This window comes from Salvelinus fontinalis, chromosome 25 (assembly GCF_029448725.1).
Source record: "Salvelinus fontinalis isolate EN_2023a chromosome 25, ASM2944872v1, whole genome shotgun sequence".
In the NCBI taxonomy this organism is placed as follows: Eukaryota; Metazoa; Chordata; class Actinopteri; order Salmoniformes; family Salmonidae; genus Salvelinus; species Salvelinus fontinalis.
In genome coordinates this window covers 31,069,494-31,090,933 of record NC_074689.1, presented here as the reverse complement: position 1 = coordinate 31,090,933, position 21,440 = coordinate 31,069,494, and the positions used below count along the sequence as shown (strand labels likewise).

At 46.4% G+C, this 21,440-nt stretch overlaps 1 protein-coding gene across 3 annotated transcripts in view; it reads left to right on the top strand.

Annotated features, from left to right (window-relative positions):
- Positions 1 to 21,440, top strand: part of LOC129823105 (ras-responsive element-binding protein 1-like) — a 67,250-nt gene that overhangs the window by 32,525 nt on the left and 13,285 nt on the right. For 2 of the 3 annotated variants that reach the window (XM_055881862.1, XM_055881863.1), the window contains exons 2-5: positions 11,425 to 11,553; positions 11,944 to 12,179; positions 14,609 to 14,698; positions 14,786 to 14,949. In XM_055881862.1, the coding sequence (XP_055737837.1) occupies positions 11,425 to 11,553; positions 11,944 to 12,179; positions 14,609 to 14,698; positions 14,786 to 14,949 (619 nt within the window). Of the gene's footprint in view, positions 1 to 234; positions 340 to 11,424; positions 11,554 to 11,943; positions 12,180 to 14,608; positions 14,699 to 14,785; positions 14,950 to 21,440 lie in introns of all 3 variants that reach the window. The other variant, XM_055881864.1, reaches the window with a different exon arrangement.

The window sequence follows — 21,440 nt, the reverse complement described above, 5'->3', positions numbered from 1 at the left end:
ACACACACACACACACACACACACACACACACACACACACACACACACACACACACACACACACACACACACACACACACACACACACACACACACACACACACACACTGAATTGTAGCCCGCAATCCATCAGTGCATGCTTAGAAGGCTGTTGTTGTTTTTGTTGTTGTGTGTGTTTGTACATGCAGACGACATGACTGTGTATTGACGGCGGTCTCTGTGCTCTCCCTGCAGTGTGATCAGTGGGTGCTGACACTCGAGGTGGGCAGGCAGGCCGTCGTCTCCCCCCCAACCCTGAGCTCCGAGCCCAGACACCTTTTTTCCCTGGTCTCTCGACGGGTAAATATAAGGCTGTTTCTTCCCTCCCCCCTCTTGACCTCCTTCTCCCCTCTCTCTTTTACCTGCCTCCATGCCTCCATCCCACCTCTTAATACACTGAGGGCTGTGCTTGCACATTTCCAACACCCGAATGTTAAGCTTCATTCTTCATTCAGCATGTCTACCTTTCTTCTTCTTTGATGCATCATCATCATCATCATCCTTTTTGACATTTGCATATTTTCATTGCATATTTTCTTCCATTCTTGTGTTTTTTTTTATAGCAGTTGATATAAAGCAACTGCTTTCTGTAGACAGAGATGGAAAACAGTAAAAGTTTAAACAGTAAAAGTTTAAGGCATTCTGAAGACTCATTTCGCCCTCATTACCGATTTGGGATGACATCGGCATTGTTTTTAGTCCATTGTTTTCCTTAAAGTTTCCGTACGTCTTTCAGGTATGAGCTATGTGCATGGCATGCTATCATACCATATCAACCCTCGCTTTATCTTTCTGTGCCTTTGTCGAGAAGAGGAGTCCTTTTTTCTCAATTCTTGGTCTCACACACCCCACCTCCACACCTGTGTAGGTAAGTCCTACAGATTTCACACACACAAACTTACTTTCAGTCACCGCTCTTTGCCTTATCGGCAGTATGTTATTCGCACCTCCCCCAGGGTCGATGGGAGTCAAGACTGAACCATTTGATTAGTGATGAGGGTGTTTTTTTCTTCTGCCTACATGTTTTACTAATCTGTCAGTTCTGTTAGGTGTCATATTTAGACCTAGGTATAGGCTACTGACATTATTTTATTTACATATTTTATGCAGCTGCAACATTACTTAAGGGTAAATCATTTAATTGTAGAGGGGCCTATAAATGAATTATTAATGTTGTCAACATCCTGGCTTCAGACTGGTGCATTTTGAAATCACTTGATGTGTGTGAAGAGACAGAGTCATTTTGCATCAGAGAGAGAGAGAGATAATTGGCTGGGCTATTGGCCCTGACTAGCCAACAACCGGATGTTCCGTTTTTCAGGGATATAGCTATTTTCAACCTAGCTTCCCTTTCTGTTGAAAACCAGATGCGGAAACTCAGCTCAGGTGTTTGTCTTATGGCTGCTACGTTAGCTTATGTCCCGGCAGACATTTTTCGTGGCCACATTATTTCGTGGTTGGTTGATCCCCCCTCTTCCACCGTCCCCTCTCTTCCTCTTCCCTCCTCCCATCTTGTTCACACCAGAATCCAGATCTTTGAGAGAAATACCGTTGAGTGGAGCTTCCACGTTACTTTATTTCTTTATGGGGTGGATCAGCTTTAATATTGCAAATAGATTGTGGCTTCTATCAATGTCATTGTCTGTATCATTTCCAATCCCACATATCTTTCAAAAATATATAAACTCAGCAAAAAAAGAAACGTCCCCTTTTCAGGACCCTGTCTTTCAAAGATAATTTGTAAAACTCCGAATTACTTTACATATCTTCATTGTAAAGGGTTTAAACACTGTTTCCCATGCTTGTTCAACGAACCATAAACAATTAATGAACATGCACCTGTGGAATGGTCATTAAGTTCATCCAGGATGGCATGGTTTGTTGCCCTCCTACGGCCTCCTCCACGTCTCCTGATGTACTGGCCTGTCTCCTGGTAGCGCCTGCATGCTCTGGACACTACGCTGACAGACACAGCAAACCTTTTTGCCACAGTTCGCATTGATGTGCCATCCTGGATGAACTGCACTACCTGAGCCACTTGTGTGGGTTGTAGACTCCGTCTCATGCTACCACTAGAGTGAGAGCACCGCCAGCATTCAAAAGTGACCAAAACATCAGCCAGGAAGCATAGGAACTGAGAAGTGGTCTGTGGTCACCACCTGCAGAATCACTCCTATTTTGGGGGGTGTCTTGCTAATTGCCTATAATTTCCACCTTTTGTCTATTCCATTTGCACAACAGCATGTGAAATTTATTGTCAATCAGTGTTGCTTCCTAAGTAGACAGTTTGATTTCACATAAGTGTGATTGACTTGGAGTTACATTGTGTTGTTTAAGTGTTCCCTTTATTTTTTTGAGCAGTGTATATACAGTGCATTTGGAAAGTATTCATACCCCTTGACTTTTCCCACATTTTGTTAATAAAATGGATTTAAAAAAAATGTGATCCCTCAATCTAAACACAACATCCCATAATGACAAAGCAAAAACAGTTTTTTATACATTTTTGCAAATGTATTACAAATAAAAACTGAAATTTCACATTTACATACGAATTCAGATCCATTTCTAAGTACTTTGTTGAAGCACCTTTGGCAGCGATTACAGCCTCGAGTCTTCTTGGGTATGATGCTATAAACTTGGCACACCTGTATTTAGGGAGTTTCTCCCATTCTTCTCTGCGAATCTTGTTTTGCACGGTCTGAGAGCCCTTTAGGTGCTTTTTGGCAAACTCCAAGTGGGCTGTCATGTGCCTTTTACTGAGGAGTGGCTTCCGTCTGGCCACTCTACCACAAAGGCCTGATTGGTGGAGTGCTGCAGAGATGGTTGTCCTTCTGTAAGGTTCTCTACAGAGGAACTCTAGAGCTCTGTCAGAGTGACCATCGGGTCACCTCCCTGACCAAGGCCCCTTTCCCCCGATTGCTCAGTTTGGCCGGGCAACCAGCTCTAAGAAGAGTCTTGGTGGTTCTAAACTCCTTAGATTTAAGAATGATGGAGGCCACTGAAGGTCTTAGGGACCATCAATGCTGCAGACATTTTTTGGTGCCCTTCCCCAAATCTATGCCTTAACAGAATCCTGTCTTGGGGCGATACAGACAATTCATTTGACCTCATGGCTTGGTTTACTGTCAACTGTGGGATCTTATATAGACAGGTGTGTGCCTTTCCAAATTATGTCCAATCATTTGAATTTACCACATGTGGCTTCCAATCAAGTTGTAGAAACATCTCAAGGATGATCAATAAAAACAGGATGCACCTGAGCTCAATTTTAGGTCTCATAGCAAAGAGTCTGAATACTTAAGTAAATAAGGTATTTTTTTCAAATATTTTTTAATATACATTTGCAAAAATGTATAAAAACCTGTTTTTGCTTTGTCCTTATGGGGTATTGTGTGTAGATTGATGAGGAACATTTGTTATTTTATTTATTTTAGAATAAGGCTGTAACATGAGAAAATGTGGAAAAAGTCAATTGCTCTGAATATTTCCCGAATGCACTGTATATATTATTTTAAATAGTAAAATAGTAAAATTGATATTTTCCTTTCATTTCTTCCCCTAACCCTAACATCCCATCCCTAATTGGACAAAACTAATAGACAACAACACTTAGGCTTTTACTTCCAGCTTATACATACTATATACTATATACATTTTACGGACACAGAATACTTTACAATAGTTGTCGTTTGTTTGTTTTTAGTCCCATCGTTCAGCAACCCTCATCCCCTCCCATCTATCTTTTTGATTTATATTTGCCATATAATGTTCAACTGTGCTGTGATGTTTCACAACAGTTCTGAACCTTTCTATTTTCATAGTTTCTACAGATTGTAAATGAAGATAAACAGTGAGCTAGCTGTGTGTGTGTGTGGAATAGTACTCCCTCCCTCCCTCCCTCCCTCCCTCCCTCCCTCCCTCCCTCCCTCACAGCCCCATCAACACCACTCTGATAGCTGATCTCTACTCTGAGTAGTTAACTGATGTTTTTAGCTAGCTCACATTGCTTCTTTGGAGTCCCAGACGAAGGTAATATATTGACCTGAACACAACACATGGGAAGATAGATACGGTCAAAGTTTGGACACATTATTTTTGACCTAAACACAGCCATATAGCCTAACCTTGCACTCGTTAAGCATTTCAACCCTGGGTGTAGGTTAACCTTACCCTATTATAGTAACCCAATAGAAAAAGAGGAGGAAGCAGCTGAAAGAGAGATGAAGAGAGACAGCTAGAGAGGTAGACAGGAGACGATGGAGGGGAAGGGAAAAACAGCCACAGGAGGATTGGCGATGGATTGAGAGGAAGAGGAAGCAGATGAAGAAAAGAGTCTCTGTCTGTCCCTAAATGCCTTCACTCCTTTCCTTACCTCTGTAATGTAAACAGTACTGTACCGACATGCTGACCTTTGCACTGTGAGAGGGAGCTAGAGGCAAGTAGCTGGATGTGCTGTGGGTGGTTGAAAGTGCGTGTGAATTATCTTTACTTGTTGCATCTGTGTTTGGGTGAGTAAGAGCAACAAGTCAGGGTAGGGTAGCCAGAGAGATGGGAGGGAGGGAATGGAAGGGAAGGAGGAAGTGAAGCAGGGAAGATGGGTAATGGCAGCTGAGTGTGAGCTGAAGGAGGGAGGGAGTGAGGGAAGGAGGGGGAACCGGAGGGGGAGAGAATAGCAGATGACGGGGGGAAGGGTGGTCCTCTAAAAACTCACAAGAAGCGGGCCAGTAGGGCGGGAGGGAGAACACTCTTCATCAATCAGACACACAAACACGGGCAGAGAGAGGGAAGTGGAGAGCTCTCTCTCGTGTGGCTGGGGAGTCTGTGCTTCCTGTTCTGATTGAGGCGAGCGTCATGCTCCGCCACTTTGTCTAAACGCGAGCCAGTTAGTTCACATCCACACAGGCAGGCCAGGCAGGCCCACTGTACTATACTGTACTTTACGGTTCTATCACATCACACACACACACACACACACACACACACACACACACACACACACACACACACACACACACACACACACACACACACACACACACACACACACACACACACACACACACACACACACACACAGAGAGTCTTGTATAACTAACCTTGTGCGGACACACAATTCAGTCCCATTCGAAATCCTATTTTCCCTAACCCCCAACCCTTACCCTAATCTTAACCCTAAAACCGAACCTTAACCTTAACCCTAAACCTAAATCGAACCCTGGCTCCTAACCCTAGCTTCTAACACTAATTCTAACCTTAACCCTAAACCCCCTAGTAATAGGGAACGTTGACTTCTCATGGTGTCAGGAGGAGAGAGACGGTTAGAGACCTTTAAGAGGGAACGTTTGACTTCTCATGGTGTCAGGAGGAGAGAGACCGTTAGGATGGGAGGTAATAAATAGCCAACATATGGTCACGGATCCCTCCACCTCTCCCTCCCTCACTCCCTCTCCAGCCTTGATATAGAATTCCCCCTCTCTCACACACACACACACGCACACACGCACAGACACACACGCATCCTCTCGCGAGATAACTCTTCACTACACCCCGTTGGGATGCTTTGAAAATGCATTGTTGCTTCCTTCCGCTTATCTCCCTCCAATCCTTGATTTGATCACTGATCTCACAATGACTGGACTGGGTTACTGCGCCTGGTTCTCGCTATCTCTCTCTACTCTCTCGTTTACCTAGCTAGCTAGTCTGGAAGGACCAAAAGGGCCAAAAGGTGAATGGATTATTAACAATACAGTTTTGTTAGTGCAGAGATGAAGCAAATCTCCCCACTGTTTGCTTTGAAGAGCATTTGTCAGTTCTGTCAGTTTGGCTCGCGGCCCATCGTCTATCAATCTATATAACGTATTAGTCACTGAACTGTAGCCTGAGCAGGTGGCTCAGTTGATCAAGGCGAGGCAGAGTTATCCCAGGTTTAAACACCTTTTAATATTTGAATAAAGTCATGGAGAATGAAGGGTGGCTTTAAGGCAGTGGAAACGTGTCACCCCCCCACTCAAGAACAAGTGATTTGTCACCAATGAGTGGTAGAGGTGTCCCCTCTAGCCCACCACCCCTCTGACCTTGTCACGTGACTGATGCTGTTGCCAGATTGGTGGCTGACTGACTGTAAGGGGAAAGGGGTGGCGGGTGTCATATTTAGGTCAACGTCTTTGGTTGCTGCAAGTTGATTGATTGAGAGTACTTTCACATAGGGCTTGAAACCTAAAACAAATTGCTACAGTTTCCAATAATCAATGGGAAGAATTGATTGCATAACCTAATACTTATATTAATCAATCCAACTTCATGAACTGAGCTTGCTACATGAGTAAGATAAAATATAAATATATAAAAGAACACAACAATAAAGTGTTGCAAATTAAATGCATCAACCGATACAGATGTTTAGAGATTCAGGTTAAACCGAGTTACAGAAGTTGACAGAAGTTGACAGAAGTTGACAGAAGTTGACAGAAGTTGACAGAAGTTGACAGAGAAGAGTAAAGAAGAAAAGGAGAGGGAGTGTGAGAGATGATGGAGGGAAGAGGGAGGAGCCAGGCAGGCAGGCAGACAAAACAAGATGGAGAGAGACGGAAGGAGAGGGGGAGAGCAAATGGAGGTGGGAGGGGTCTGCGAGAGGAAGGGAGTGCGAGGGGGCCCAAGGATCGACAAGAGGAGAGGAGAGAAGAGGCATTCTTGTTGCAACTTTTCCATCTCTGTGTGTTACTGCCCCACTCGCTCTCACACACACATACACGCACATGTACGCACACACAAATGCACGAACGCGCATACACACACACAAAGTTGTTTCTCTCTTGACTCCCACATTGTGACCTCCCCTGCTCTTTTTTACAAGGATGTGCAAGAATGTCAGGATGTCAGCGTCAGGCAGCGCGGTGTGTGTGTGTGTGTGTGTGTGTGTGTGTGTGTGTGTGTGTGTGTGTGTGTGTGTGTGTGTGTGTGTGTGTGTGTGTGTGTGTGTGTGTGTGTGTGTGTGTGTGTGTGTGTGTGTGTGTGTGTGTGTGTGTAGGACGGGGGGATAAGGAGGAGGGGGGGGGTGGGGGGTGTCAAAGCCGGAGTGAGAGTGATGGCTGGGAACAGATGTAGTAACAGCAGCCACTGCTGCCCCCCTTCAACCGTCCTCTCCACGCACACACACACACACATGCACGCACACCTCTCCTGTAACACGCTCTACTCTCGCTCTGTGAGCGTGTGTTGGAATCTCCAAACAAGTGCAACAGTCTGCTCCAGTCGCCTGCTCTGAAAACATCACAACAGAAATTTGGAAACATAGCCCAACCGTTGTGCAATCTCTCTTTCTCTCGCTTTACTCTCTCACTCTCCCTTTTTTCATTTCTTCAACTGCCCCTTCTATGCCTTGGTATCTCTTCCGTTCTCTCCTTATCCTCCTTCTATCTTCTCCCCTTCTTTCCTTCCTCCATCTATCCCTTTCTTTCAATCCTCCCCTCCTCTCCTTCTTCCCTGTTCCCACCATCTGTTGCAGTTCATTTTAGCATGCCATAAAAAGTGCTGCCCAAGTGTTTGATCCACCAATCAGAGTGCAGGATGGGGGGGTGATGCTCGGCTAATGAAATAAAACAAATCCACGGCTAAGCTTGAGATCTGCGGTTAGCAGGTTCTCAACCCCCCCCCCCCCCCCGACACACACACACACACCCACACACCCATGGCCAACCAACCCCCCACTATTCGATATGACCACACTAGTTGTATTACTAGTTAGTGCTGCTACTCCATTGGCTACTGAAGGCTACTTACTCCACAATACTAGTTTTAGTCCAGTAGCTTTCATTCATTTGTGCATGATGCAATACTGTAGTTAGAAATGGCTCAGTAAGTCTGTGCATGATGCAATACTGTAGTTAGAAATGGCTCAGTAAGTCTGTGCATGATGCAATACTGTAGTTAGAAATGGCTCAGTAAGTCTGTGCATGATGCAATACTGTAGTTAGAAATGGCTCAGTAAGTCTGTGCATGATGCAATACTGTAGTTAGAAATGGCTCAGTAAGTCTGTGCATGGTGCAATACTGTAGTTAGAAATGGCTCAGTAAGTCTGTGCATGATGTTACTTGCAACACCAGGGAGGGTTGTGTTTGTTAAATCCTGCATGACTCATTTTTGTCAATGTAAAAAGACAAATATGTTGTACATGGGATGCAGTAACAGCAAGACATGTAGTGAGAGACATGCAGACACACACACCCCTCCCACCCTGTCAGAGGGGACCGTCACACTGCACCTGTCAGAGGGGACCGTCACACTGCACCTGTCAGAGGGGACCGTCACACTGCACCTGCTTAGGCCATGTTACCGTCTGTGATGTCACGTCACTGCTCCCTCCCATGGGTCACTAAAAAACATAACCAGCCTTTACCAGCCTTTACCTTTACATAACCAGCCTTTAAGCTCACCTCTCTCTCACCCACTCTTTCCCCCTCTCCTCCTTTTGCCCTCCTTCCTCTCCTCCATCTCATCTCGTATTTGTCTATCTCTCTGCTACTCCAGTGTCTGTTTCCCAGACCCTTGTTCCCTTTCCTCTCCTCTCTGTTCTCTCATCTATTTTTCTCTTCATCATCCCAACTCCTGTCCTCCATCCCTTTCTTTCCCACTCCCTTTTTCATCCACTTTGGTTTTCTGAGTGACTCACACTAAACTGATGTAGAGGAATGAGACATGTAGAGACTAGAGCACGTACTCCACCCCTCCATGAGGAGGAGGAAGTGGCCTGGACCGTAGAGGAGCTTCCTGTGGGGCTGTGAACGGAAAGCCGTAATTAACAGGAGGGGGGACTTCTGACTACCTCTCTCTTTCTCTCCTCCCTCTTCTCTTCTCTTTTTTGCTTATTCTGCAGTTGTATCTCTCCTTATCTCCTCCCCCTCGCTCTACCTCTTCTTTCTTTCTTTCTTTCTTTCTTTCTTCCCTCCCTCCCTCCCTCCCTCCCTCCCTCCCTCCCTCCCTCCCTCCCTCCCTCCCTCCCTCCCTGTCCTTTAACTGTGTCTCAGTCACTGTCTGTATTAGTTGGAGCTCCATAGCCAACTAACTACCTTAGTCATAGTTAGGGATGTGTGCAGGATACAGGATGGGCCTGGGGGGTAGTACAGAAAGCACCAGTCCAGCATGGAGTTGGAGAGATTAGCTCCCCAAACCCTCCCATTGGGGACTGGGCGCTCCAAGCAACAGGGTGTGTAGAGAGGATGGAGAAACCAAGGGATTGAACCTGTGTGTATTTGGGTAAGTGGGTATCAGTGGAGGCTGCCGAGGGGAGGACGGCTCACAATAATGTCTAGAACGGAACTAATGGACCCTTATGTTTGATGTAATTGATACCATTCCACTCCAGCCATTACCACAAGCCTGTCCTACCCATTAAGGTGCCACCACCTTGGTGGGTAGGGGTGTGGGGGCTTATGGGTTTACTTGAATCTATGGACCATAGACACTATTGGTGGCCTGCTGTGATTGGTTTGTTACTAGAGAGAAGTAGTTTTGCAATGCTGAGAATGGAAGGAAAGAAATACGGTTTCTATCCTCCCTCCCTCCTTCCCTAAACCCCTTCCTCCCTACATCCCTCCCTCTGTCCCTCCCTCCCTCTCTTGTCTCATACGAAACAGGTGTGAGTGTCAAAAAAACACAGGCTATCATATCTAGCTAGTGACATCAACTCTTTTCCACTGGGCATCGAGTCAGTATTCTCTCTCCCAATCACAAGGTCACCCTACACCTCCTCTTCCTCCACCTCTTCCTCCACCATCTCCTCCCTGTGTAAACCTCAACCCCCCCAACCCCTCTAAGTCCTCCTGCCACTCCATAAGCCATCCTATGCTCAAGTGCACACTGTGAAGTGCACTGCATACTCACTTAATTTACCATCTTCTGACTCCTGCTCTTGATCGTGTGTGTGTGTGTGTGTGTGTGTGTGTGTGTGTGTGTGTGTGTGTGTGTGTGTGTGTGTGTGTGTGTGTGTGTGTGTGTGTGTGTGTGTGTGTGTGTGTGTGTGTGTGTGTGTGTGTGTGTGTGTGTGTGTGTGTGTGTGTGTGTGTGTATGTTGCATCAGTGTCTTAAAAATCTTTGGGCAGGGGAAAATGCTAATAGCTAGCTAAAGCCTTCTTAGTTTGTGTGTCTGTCCCATGTCATTAAGTTTGTGTGTCTGTCCCATGTCACTAAGTTTGTGTGTCTGTCCCATGTCATTAAGTTTGTGTGTCTGTCCCATGTCACTAAGTTTGTGTGTCTGTCCCATGTCATTAAGTTTGTGTGTCTGTCACTAACGACCCTCCTCTGCCTGCAGGAGGCACCGCCCCTGCACTGCAGAGGAGGAGCCGTGACACATGTCACTAAGTTTGTGTGTCTGTCCCATGTCATTAAGTTTGTGTCTGTCCCATGTCATTAAGTTTGTGTGTCTGTCCCATGTCATTAAGTGTGTGTGTCTGTGCCATGTCACCTGGTTTGTGTGTCTGTCCCATATCACTAAGTTTGTGTGTCTGTCCCATGTCATTAAGTTTGTGTGTCTGTCCCATGTCATTAAGTTTGTGTGTCTGTCCCATGTCACTAAGTTTGTGTGTCTGTCCCATGTCATTAAGTGTGTGTGTCTGTCCCATATCACTAAGTTTGTGTGTCTGTCCCATGTCATTAAGTTTGTGTGTCTGTCCCATGTCATTAAGTTTGTGTGTCTGTCCCATGTCATTAAGTTTGTGTGTCTGTCCCATGTCATTAAGTTTGTGTGTCTGTCCCATGTCATTAAGTTTGTGTGTCTGTTCCATGTCACTAAGTTTGTGTGTCTGTCCCATGTCATTAAGTTTGTGTGTCTGTCCCATGTCATTAAGTTTGTGTGTCTGTCCCATGTCATTAAGTTTGTGTGTCTGTCCCATGTCATTAAGTTTGTGTGTCTGTCCCATATCACTAAGTTTGTGTGTCTGTCCCATGTCATTAAGTTTGTGTGTCTGTCCCATATCACTAAGTTTGTGTGTCTGTCCCATATCACTAAGTTTGTGTGTCTGTCCCATGTCATTAAGTTTGTGTGTCTGTCCCATGTCATTAAGTTTGTGTGTCTGTTCCATGTCACTAAGTTTGTGTGTCTGTCCCATGTCATTAAGTTTGTGTGTCTGTCCCATGTCATTAAGTGTGTGTGTCTGTTCCATGTCACTAAGTTTGTGTGTCTGTCCCATGTCATTAAGTTTGTGTGTCTGTCCCATGTCATTAAGTGTGTGTGTCTGTGCCATGTCACCTGGTTTGTGTGTCTGTCCCATGTCACTAAGTTTGTGTGTCTGTCCCATGTCATTAAGTTTGTGTGTCTGTCCCATGTCATTAAGTTTGTGTGTCTGTCCCATGTCATTAAGTTTGTGTGTCTGTTTGTGTTGTTGCAGTGATGGAGAGCACCACAGAGGACACGCGTCCGGGGGGAGGAGTGAGCGCCGAGCTGAGCGCTGGAGAGACCGACCACTCTGAGAAGCAGGAGACCCCTGACTGCACACACACACAGGACAAACACACAGGTCAGGGTGGTGTGTGTGCCTGTGTGTCCATGTCTGAGTGTTCTTATGTGTGTGTTGCACGACTGGTGTGTGTGTGTTAGCTTCTGTGTGTGAGTGTGTGTGTGTTTGCATGTGTTGTGTGTGTTTGCGTGTGTTGTGTGGGTTTGCGTGTGTTGTGTGTGTTTGCGTGTGTTTGCGCGTGTGTGTGTGTTTGCGTGTGTTGTGTGTGTTTGCGTGTGTTGTGTGTGTTTGCGTGTGTTGTGTGTGTTGTGTGTGTTTGTGTGTGTTGTGTGTGTTTGCGTGTGTTTGCGCGTGTGTGTGTGTTTGCGTGTGTTGTGTGTGTTTGCGTGTGTTGTGTGTGTTTGCGTGTGTGTGTGTGTGTGCTAACGGCGGTTTCCTCGCTCTTCCCAGGGAGTAACGGAGCGATGGAGGAAGAGGAGGAGGAAGGTGCGGCTGGAGAAAATGGAGAGAATATGACAGAGGAGGAAGGCGTGGACTTGTCATCCATCAACACCATGTTGTCGACGGTGATGAATGCAGGCCAGCTCAACGGAGCCCTGGAGCCTTCCACACCCTCCACCGCCATCAGCAAGACCACTCTGCCCAGACCCCCTAGTGTCAACCGCAATGCCCGGAGGAACACCACGGTACACACACACACACACACACACACACACACACACACACACACACACACACACACACACACACACACACACACACACACACACACACACACACACACACACACAAAATGAACAGGGGGAGGCTGAGTCTGTTTAGAATCACATTTGAAGTGTTTTATTTTTATTTAACCTTTATTTAACTAGGCAAGTCAGGTAAGAACAAATTCTTACTTACAAAGATTGCCTAGCAAAAAGGCCTCCTGCGCGGACGGGGGCTGGGATTAACAATAAATACGATATAAATATAGGACAAAACACACATCACAAGAGAGACACAACACTACATATAGAAAGTGAAAGTGTAAACTGGTTGAAAACATTACATTACTTTACCGTAAGACCTGATGTTTCTGACTAGGCGCCAACAGTGAGGTACAGTGGTGTGTGTGTGTGTTTGTGTGTGTGTGTGTGTCAGTTTTCAAACGAGTAGCAACAAATGGTCCCTAACTCTACTTGCCTCTCAATTCCCCTTTTGTCTTCCCCGGACTGGGTCACATGGCTCCTTTTAAAGCCTGGGATTGGGGCCCGTAGCGGGTGTAGGACAAACAGGTGTCAGTTATGAAGCATGCATACACACACACACACACACACACACACACACACACACACACACACACACACACACACACACACACACACACACACACACACACACACACACACACACACACACACACACACACACACACACACACACACACACACACACACGCAGCCTGGAACAAGAGCCATCCAGAACCAGAGCTTTAGGCCCACCCACCCTTGTCATACATAGTGTACTTCACTTCCCTTTAGCAGGAGTGGCCTGATTCTCAGGCTCTCGCCCCTTGAGGAAACCGGCTTACAGACGATTATGTAATTCACCAGATTATGTCAGCTCTAGCATGGGCCGCACACAGCTGTATGGTCAATGCTTGCTAGCGAGTGAAGAGGTTTTCACTAGTGGCCAGCTTGCAGAGTTCACACTGGGCTGTGGTTTAGAACGAGTAGCAGAGAAAACGTTGTCTGTCTGGCTGGCTGAGCTTTTCCCTTTTAAACAAGCAGTCGTTATATATCTTTTGCTGCAAGCCTAAAACTCAATTCACTTTAACTGCATTTGAAAGGCATTGGTAGATATAGTCTAAGCAGAACTATATGAAGACCGCAAGGTATGAAACAGAAACTCTGCTGCTTTCCCTCTCTCTTGATCTTCATCCTGCAGTACGGACACACACACACACACACACACACACACACACACACACACACACACACACACACACACACACACACACACACACACACACACACACACACACACACACACACACACACACACACACACACACACACACACACACACACACACACACACACACACACACACACACAGGAGAATGAATGAATGATGAAGGATGTTTCTTGACCTCTGTTGCCACGCACTACACAGTGGAGTTGAGCTCCAGACCACTTGAGTGTGTGGAGAGAAACCGTCTGTAATGCAGTGGATGGCAGCAAGATGTTGGGCTGTGAAACAGACTTGAGTGGAAGCCAGCAGAGCACAGGGTTTAAACAACACCGTCGCTAGGCCTCTCCGAGAGGAAAAGGAAGTGCTTCCTAGAGATTGTTTTTGAAGATTCTGTGTGTGTGTGTGTGTGTGTGTGTGTGTGTGTGTGTGTGTGTGTGTGTGTGTGTGTGTGTGTGTGTGTGTGTGTGTGTGTGTGTGTGTGTGTGTGTGTGTGTGTGTGTGTGTGTGTGTGTGTGCGTGCGAACCATGGCCCTGTAGTGTTCTGTTCAGTCAGTCAGTCAGTTAATGATCAGCTGTAGTGTCAACAGCAGGGAGGGAGGGAGAGAGGGGGAGAGGGGGAGAGAGAGAGAGAGAGAGAGAGAGAGAGAGAGAGAGAGAGAGAGAGAGAGAGAGAGAGAGAGAGAGAGAGAGAACACACACACCAAGCAACGGGTAACTGAGTAGGGCTACAGGCGAATGAGTGACAGGGTCAATATGGGCATCAAATCCCAAACTCTCTGGGACTAGCAGGTCAACGGAGGGAGAGACAGTCAGCCGTCTGCAGATATGAAGAAAGATAAGACATCAGTATTCTGCTCTTTATCATCAAAATAATATAATTCGATGACATTGTTGAATTGCACAAGACTAAGATAGCAGACCCTGTGGGATTTTCCCCATGGTAACATCAGTGCTTCAGGCCCCACCGACCACAGTCCATCCATTTACTGCATAGTAACGAAAGCCAAGAGGAAGTATTTTTGCCGTAGAGCCAACCCCAAAGATCAAATCTTAACCATTTTAAAGTTTCACTGGTCAGGATGGGACCTTACAGTATATTCCCATCTCGCCTCTCTCTGTGTTTCTAACCTCTAGTCTTCTCCTGTGTGGGACTGTGTTACAGGAAGCCAAAGACTTCAGTACAGATTTCATCTGTCCCCTGTGTGACAAGGACTGTATGACCCAGCACCAGCTCACTATGCACATCCGACAGGTAACACTACTACTCACAAGTACACATAAAGTAATGGAAGTAATAACCATAACATGTAGTAATTATACTCTATAATCTCTCTCTCAGCACAACTCGGACAACGGGGCGACGGACCACTCATGCAGCATCTGTGGCAAGGCCCTGAGCTCAGCCAGCTCGCTGGACCGCCACATGCTAGTGCACAGCGGAGAGAGGCCATACAAGTGCTCCTTCTGCGGACAGACTTTCACCACCAACGGCAACATGCACAGGTCAGACACCCACCCTCACTCACACTCACTCCAACTCTCATTGTTTATCACTACCTGCTGATGTTTAGTCTTTGTGGTCAGGCCTGGTGTGATTTCTACATGGTTTTCTGTTTTGCATACCAAACACAGAAACTGAAAGAAAACCGTTCATTGCTAATGGTGTTCACCTGTACAGTAGACGTTTCATTACCCGGGGTAGTTCACCTGTACAGTAGACGTTGTTTCATTACCCGGGGTAGTTCACCTGTACAGTAGACGTGGTTTCATTACCCGGGTAGTTCACCTGTACAGTAGACATCGTTTCATTACCCGGGTAGTTCACCTGTACAGTAGACGTTGTTTCATTACCCGGGGTAGTTCACCTGTACAGTAGACGTTTCATTACCCGGGTAGTTCACCTGTACAGTAGACATCATTTCATTACCCGGGTAGTTCACCTGTACAGTAGACGTTGTTTCATTACCCGGGGTAGTTCACCTGTACAGTAGACGTTTCATTACCCGGGTAGTTCACCTGTACAGTAGACATCGTTTCATTACCCGGGGTAGTTCACCTGTACAGTAGACGTTTCATTACCCGGGGTAGTTCACCTGTACAGTAGACGTTTCATTACCCGGGTAGTTCACCTGTACAGTAGACGTTTCATTACCCGGGGTAGTTCACCTGTACAGTAGACATTTCATTACCCGGGGTAGTTCACCTGTACAGTAGACATTTCATTACCCGGGTAGTTCACCTGTACAGTAGACGTTTCATTACCCGGGGTGGTTCACCTGTACAGTAGACGTTTCATTACCCGGGGTGGTTCACCTGTACAGTAGACGTTTCATTACCCGGGTAGTTCACCTGTACAGTAGACGTTTCATTACCCAGATAGTTCACCTGTACAGTAGACGTTTCATTACCCGGGTAGTTCACCTGTACAGTAGACGTTTCATTACCCGGGGTAGTTCACCTGTACAGTAGACGTTTCGTTACCCGGGGTAGTTCACCTGTACAGTAGACGTTTCATTACCCGGGGTAGTTCACCTGTACAGTAGACGTTTCATTACCCGGGGTAGTTCACCTGTACAGTAGACGTTTCATTACCCGGGTAGTTCACCTGTACAGTAGACGTTTCATTACCCAGATAGTTCACCTGTACAGTAGACGTTTCATTACCCGGGTAGTTCACCTGTACAGTAGACGTTTCATTACCCGGGGTAGTTCACCTGTACAGTAGACTTTTCATTACCCGGGGTAGTTCACCGGTACAGTAGATGTTTCATTACCCGGGTAGTTCACCTGTACAGTAGACGTTGTTTCATTACCCGGGGTAGTTCACCTGTACAGTAGACGTTTCATTACCCGGGTAGTTCACCTGTACAGTAGACGTTTCATTACCCGGGGTAGTTCACCGGTACAGTAGATGTTTCATTACCCGGGTAGTTCACCTGTACAGTAGACGTTTCATTACCCGGGGTAGTTCACCTGTACAGTAGACGTTTCATTACCCAGGGTAGTTCACCTGTACAGTAGACGTTTCATTACCCGGGTAGTTCACCTGTACAGTAGACGTTTCATTACCCGAGGTAGTTCACCGGTACAGTAGATGTTTCATTACCCGGGGTAATTCACCTGTACAGTAGACGTTTCATTACCCGGGTAGTTCACCTGTACAGTAGATGTTTCATTACCCGGGTGGTTCACCTGTACAGTAGACGTTTCATTACCCGGGGTAATTCACCTGTACAGTAGACGTTTCATTACCCGGGTAGTTCACCGGGACAGTAGATGTTTCATTACCCGGGTAGTTCACCTGTACAGTAGACGTTGTTTCATTACCCGGGGTAGTTCACCTGTACAGTAGACGTTTCATTACCCGGATAGTTCACCTGTACAGTAGACGTTTCATTATCCGGGTAGTTCACCTGTACAGTAGACATTTCATTACCCGGGGTTGTTCACCTGTACAGTAGACTTTTCATTACCCGGGTAGTTCACCTGTACAGTAGACGTCGTTTCATTACCCGGGGTAGTTCACCTGTACAGTAGACGTTTCATTACCCGGGTAGTTCACCTATACAGTAGACGTTTCATTACCCGGGTAGTTCACCTGTACAGTAGACGTTTCATTACCCGGGTAGTTCACCTGTACAGTTTTTTTCCCCCTTCAAGCTTTAGAAAATTACTATTTATCTCACAAGAAATGCCATGGACTGTGTAAAGATTGTATGCCAAGGAAGGCTGAGAGTATTACCAAGACTAAGGTTTTGGTCTTTAAGCCTCTCTGTAAACAATACCCTTCCCAGTTATGACAGCAGCACCACCCAAACACATGTGCAGTCCTGCTCCCGCCACACAAACCCAGCACAAATCCCAGCGTTAGCACCTGTCACCAACTGCAAACGCGCCCTTTAGAATAGCCTAGCAGTTGATATAAAACACGATACTCAGTGAACAAACAAATCCCAGAGGGAAAGCATTGTTTTTTTCTCTCCCCAAAAATGTCTGAATGCCTCAAAGAAAAACACAATACACATAAATACAAAGCCAATCATGGCACGGTACAGTCGCAAAGACCCTCCCCCTCAGTGGTGCCGGGTAATTTTTTATTTTTTATTACCAGAAATGACTAAGAATACAGATTAATCTTCAATTTATACATAATTCAGTGGGCATAATTTGGTCTGTTATGCCCACACACCAATGGTCAACAAGGCCTTGAGGGGAAAATGGGGTTGAATGAATAAATGAAAGAACCCGTTGACTTTTCAAGCTCCTGTCTGATACTTAAACCCCCTATCTTCAAGCTAACGTTTGTCAGGCCATTTACATGGAGAGGTGAGGGGTTAGGAGTTTGGAGGACTGTGGCACAGAGATAAATGTATGGGCGTTATCAGGGGTTGCTGTTTAGGCAGAGCAGAACACAGGAAGTGGGAAGATGACGCCCCCTCCCCACTTCAACACACACACCCGACAACTGATGGGGTATCTGCTCCCAGCATGCTAGACTGAATTGACTAGAATTGACTGAATTGACTAGAATTGACTGAATTGACTAGACTTGACTAGATTTGACTGAATTGACTAGAATTTGGAGCTTGAGGTTTGAATGTGACGTGCTGATGTGAGAAGCGCCATCCCATTGAGTTGACCTGCCCTACAACATAAGCTTCTGTAGTTGTCCTGCTGCACAGTGAAGTTGTCCTGCTGCACAGTGTAGTTGTCCTGCTGCACAGTGAAGTTGTCCTGCTGCACAGTGAAGTTGTCCTGCTGCACAGTGAAGTTGTCCTGCTGCACAGTGAAGTTGTCCTGCTGCACAGTGAAGTTGTCCTGCTGCACAGTGAAGTTGTCCTGCTGCACAGTGTAGTTGTCCTGCTGCACAGTGAAGTTGTCCTGCTGCACAGTGAAGTTGTCCTGCTGCACAGTGAAGTTGTCCTGCTGCACAGTGAAGTTGTCCTGCTGCACAGTGAAGTTGTCCTGCTGCACAGTGAAGTTGTCCTGATGAAGTACTGTTGTTGTGAAATGAAACGGCTGGATGTTGAAGTCTGCTGTCTGCATGATAGGGATGAACCAGGACAGTAGTCTGCCTGCTCGGTAGATGCAGCTTTCTCATGCGCATGGAATGAAGAGGTGTGGGCAGGAAACAATGAGTGTAGGCCGCCTCAATCTGAGAGAAAACGACTGTCAGAAAGACGTTTGTGTGTTGGTAGCTCAGTGCTCTCTAGTGTCACAGGATGTCAAAGGATGCGCATGAATTCTGTTTAGAAAATACTAGGCGATAGATACTAAGTTGTTACTTTGCATATAAGTGTTCTTTTTCACCACTCTATTTAGCATTTTCTTAACACTCCAAAAAAGAAGTGACGCTTTGGGGTAAGAAACTCAAAGCACACGGAGATGGAGTGGGCTCTATTCATTCTATTTCTATCTGCCACCTTCCTTGTGAATGTTCCACGGTACTTCCACGGTACCATCCAGCTCTGGGCTGATGTGATGGAGCTGTCCATATGACTGGCAGTGGAGCAGCCATTTTGTTGCCAGAGCATCAAATGAAATGGGGCCTGCTGTTGTGAGCCGGTTGCCAAGGAGATGCACCCCAACCCTATGAAGGGCCTGGTGAATAGACTGAGCCAGTGAGTAGTGGATGGTGCACTTTTACTTGCTTTAACTCTTTACAGGACAGTGAGGACATTAAAGTGTGCTAGAAGAGAAGGAGAGAGAGAAGCTGCGATGGCAAGGAGGAATGCCCTTGGTGTGACATTGCACAAGAGCAGGGAGCAGCATTTTGACATTACAGCGCCCCCTGTCCACCCTCTGTGCTGGTGCAGTGGAATTTTTCAGTTTGGACCAGAAGAGACCTGTTGAATCATCAACCCCCACTGTCACAGTCTGAGGAGTTCTGTCTTTCTTTTTCTGTCTCTGTCTCTCTCTCTCTCTGTCTCTCTCTCTCTGTCTCTCTCTCTCGCTCTCTCTCTGTCTCTCTCTCTCTCTCTGTCTCTCTCTCTCGCTCTCTCTCTATCTCTCTCTCTCGCTCTCTCTCTATCTCTCTCTCTCTCTCTCTCTCTGTCTCTCTCTCTGTCTCTCTCTCTCTCTCTCTCTCTCTCTCTCTCTCTCTCTCTCTCTCTCTCTCTCTGTCTCTCTCTCTCTCTCTCTCTCTCTCTCTCTCTCTCTCTCTCCTCTCTCTCTCTCTCTCTCTCTCTGTCTCTCTCTGTCTCTCTCTCTGTCTCTCTCTCTGTCTCTCTCTCTCTCTCTCTCTCTCTCTCGCTCTGTCTCTTCTTTTTGTTTTCTCTCATAAGAACACTATAAATGATATTGAAAGAATACGTTTGTCTTTGATGGATAGCATCTTCATAAGGTGGTGTATTTTCACCCTTGGTGTAATGTGAGCTGTTTGAGGTCTGAGTGCCTCAGTGTACTACAATATCCTGATGATTCATGCAAATTACACATTTCTTTAGATTTTTTATTTTAAAAAATAAAGAAATATTATCTCCCAGCATAGATAACAAGGTATTTTGTCACATGGTAACCTCAGGTGCGGATCAAACATCAACCAACTTGATAGACTGTGGAAATGTCTTGTAGGCAGGACAGGTGAATTGAGGAGAGTGGCTGAGGTGACACAAAGACAAGTTGGCTTCATCCAATCTTGCTGTGCTGACATGGAAGCTTGGCTCTCTCGGGATTGGCTGTGGCCGTGGGTCAGAGTCCAGGTGGATGTGGCTGCTGCCTGTCAGGTCCCCACATGGGCGGCCAGCTCGCTGCCTGCCTGCTATTTATAACTCAGGCACTGACGGCAGAGTGAAAGCCGAGACCTGTGCTGCCTACCCGGCGCTGGCTGACCTTTCCTCTCTGATGCTGGCGAATACACACAGTTCTACACAGACAAACACACTTATTGACACTGGCACACGCACAGACGTATGTAGTCACTCTTACGCAAACACGCGTATACACAGACATAGCTATATCACATATCCATGCACACACACTATCAAAGTTACTCACAAAAAAGTTTGCCCACACAATTGTACAATCATGCGCCCATCGTTATTCAAGCAGCAACTTGCCAACACAGAAGTATGGGTACACAGTCGCACACACTGAAATGTTAGCACACGCACTGAAATGTTAGCACACGCACTGAAATGTTAGCACACGCACTGAAATGTTAGCACACTCGCTGAAATGTTAGCACACTCGCTGAAATGTTAGCACACTCGCTGAAATGTTAGCACACTCGCTGAAATGTTAGCACACTCGCTGAAATGTTAGCACACTCGCTGAAATGTTAGCACACTCGCTGAAATGTTAGCACACACACTGAAATGTTAGCACACTCACTGAAATTTTAGCACACATACACATGACTGGCTACTGATGCAGGGCTCTGTGGGCTATGCCCGTCAGGGATGTGCTGATGTGTTTGCCAGGGTCTTAGTCCTCCTGCCCCCCCTCCCTTCACACATGCACACACACGCGCACACACATTTCCTTAAATCAACCGATGGCATTTGACCTTTCACCAGACAGATTAGAGGGGGAGGGGGGGAGAAAAAGGACTCCTGTATGGTTTAGTGACCCCCCCACCATTCATCACTCTTCTCCTAGCTCTGTAGTTATCTTTGACCCCTCTCTCAGTTTAGACTAATGTCATCAGCTTCTGAAGAACACATTCAAGTCACATTTACCTTGATGAAGTTAGTTAACAGTTCACTTTGCCTCAAAGTCCTCCCCCAGCTATACATTGTCCCCTCCTCCCTCTCTACCTCCCCCTCCCCATCCCTCACCACTCCCCCGTCCTTCTCCCCTCCCCCCATAGATAACATGACTTCCTGTGCTGATAGTCAGGCCTTTCTTTTAGAACTCCTGTGTGACAGCTCATCTCTTCTCTTTCTCTCTCTTACCGTCTCGCTATCCCTCGCACATCTCTATCCTCCCGTTCGTGTTTCTCCCCGTTTCTCTCTTGCTCTCACTGTACACCCCTCCTTGTCTCTCTCCTTCTC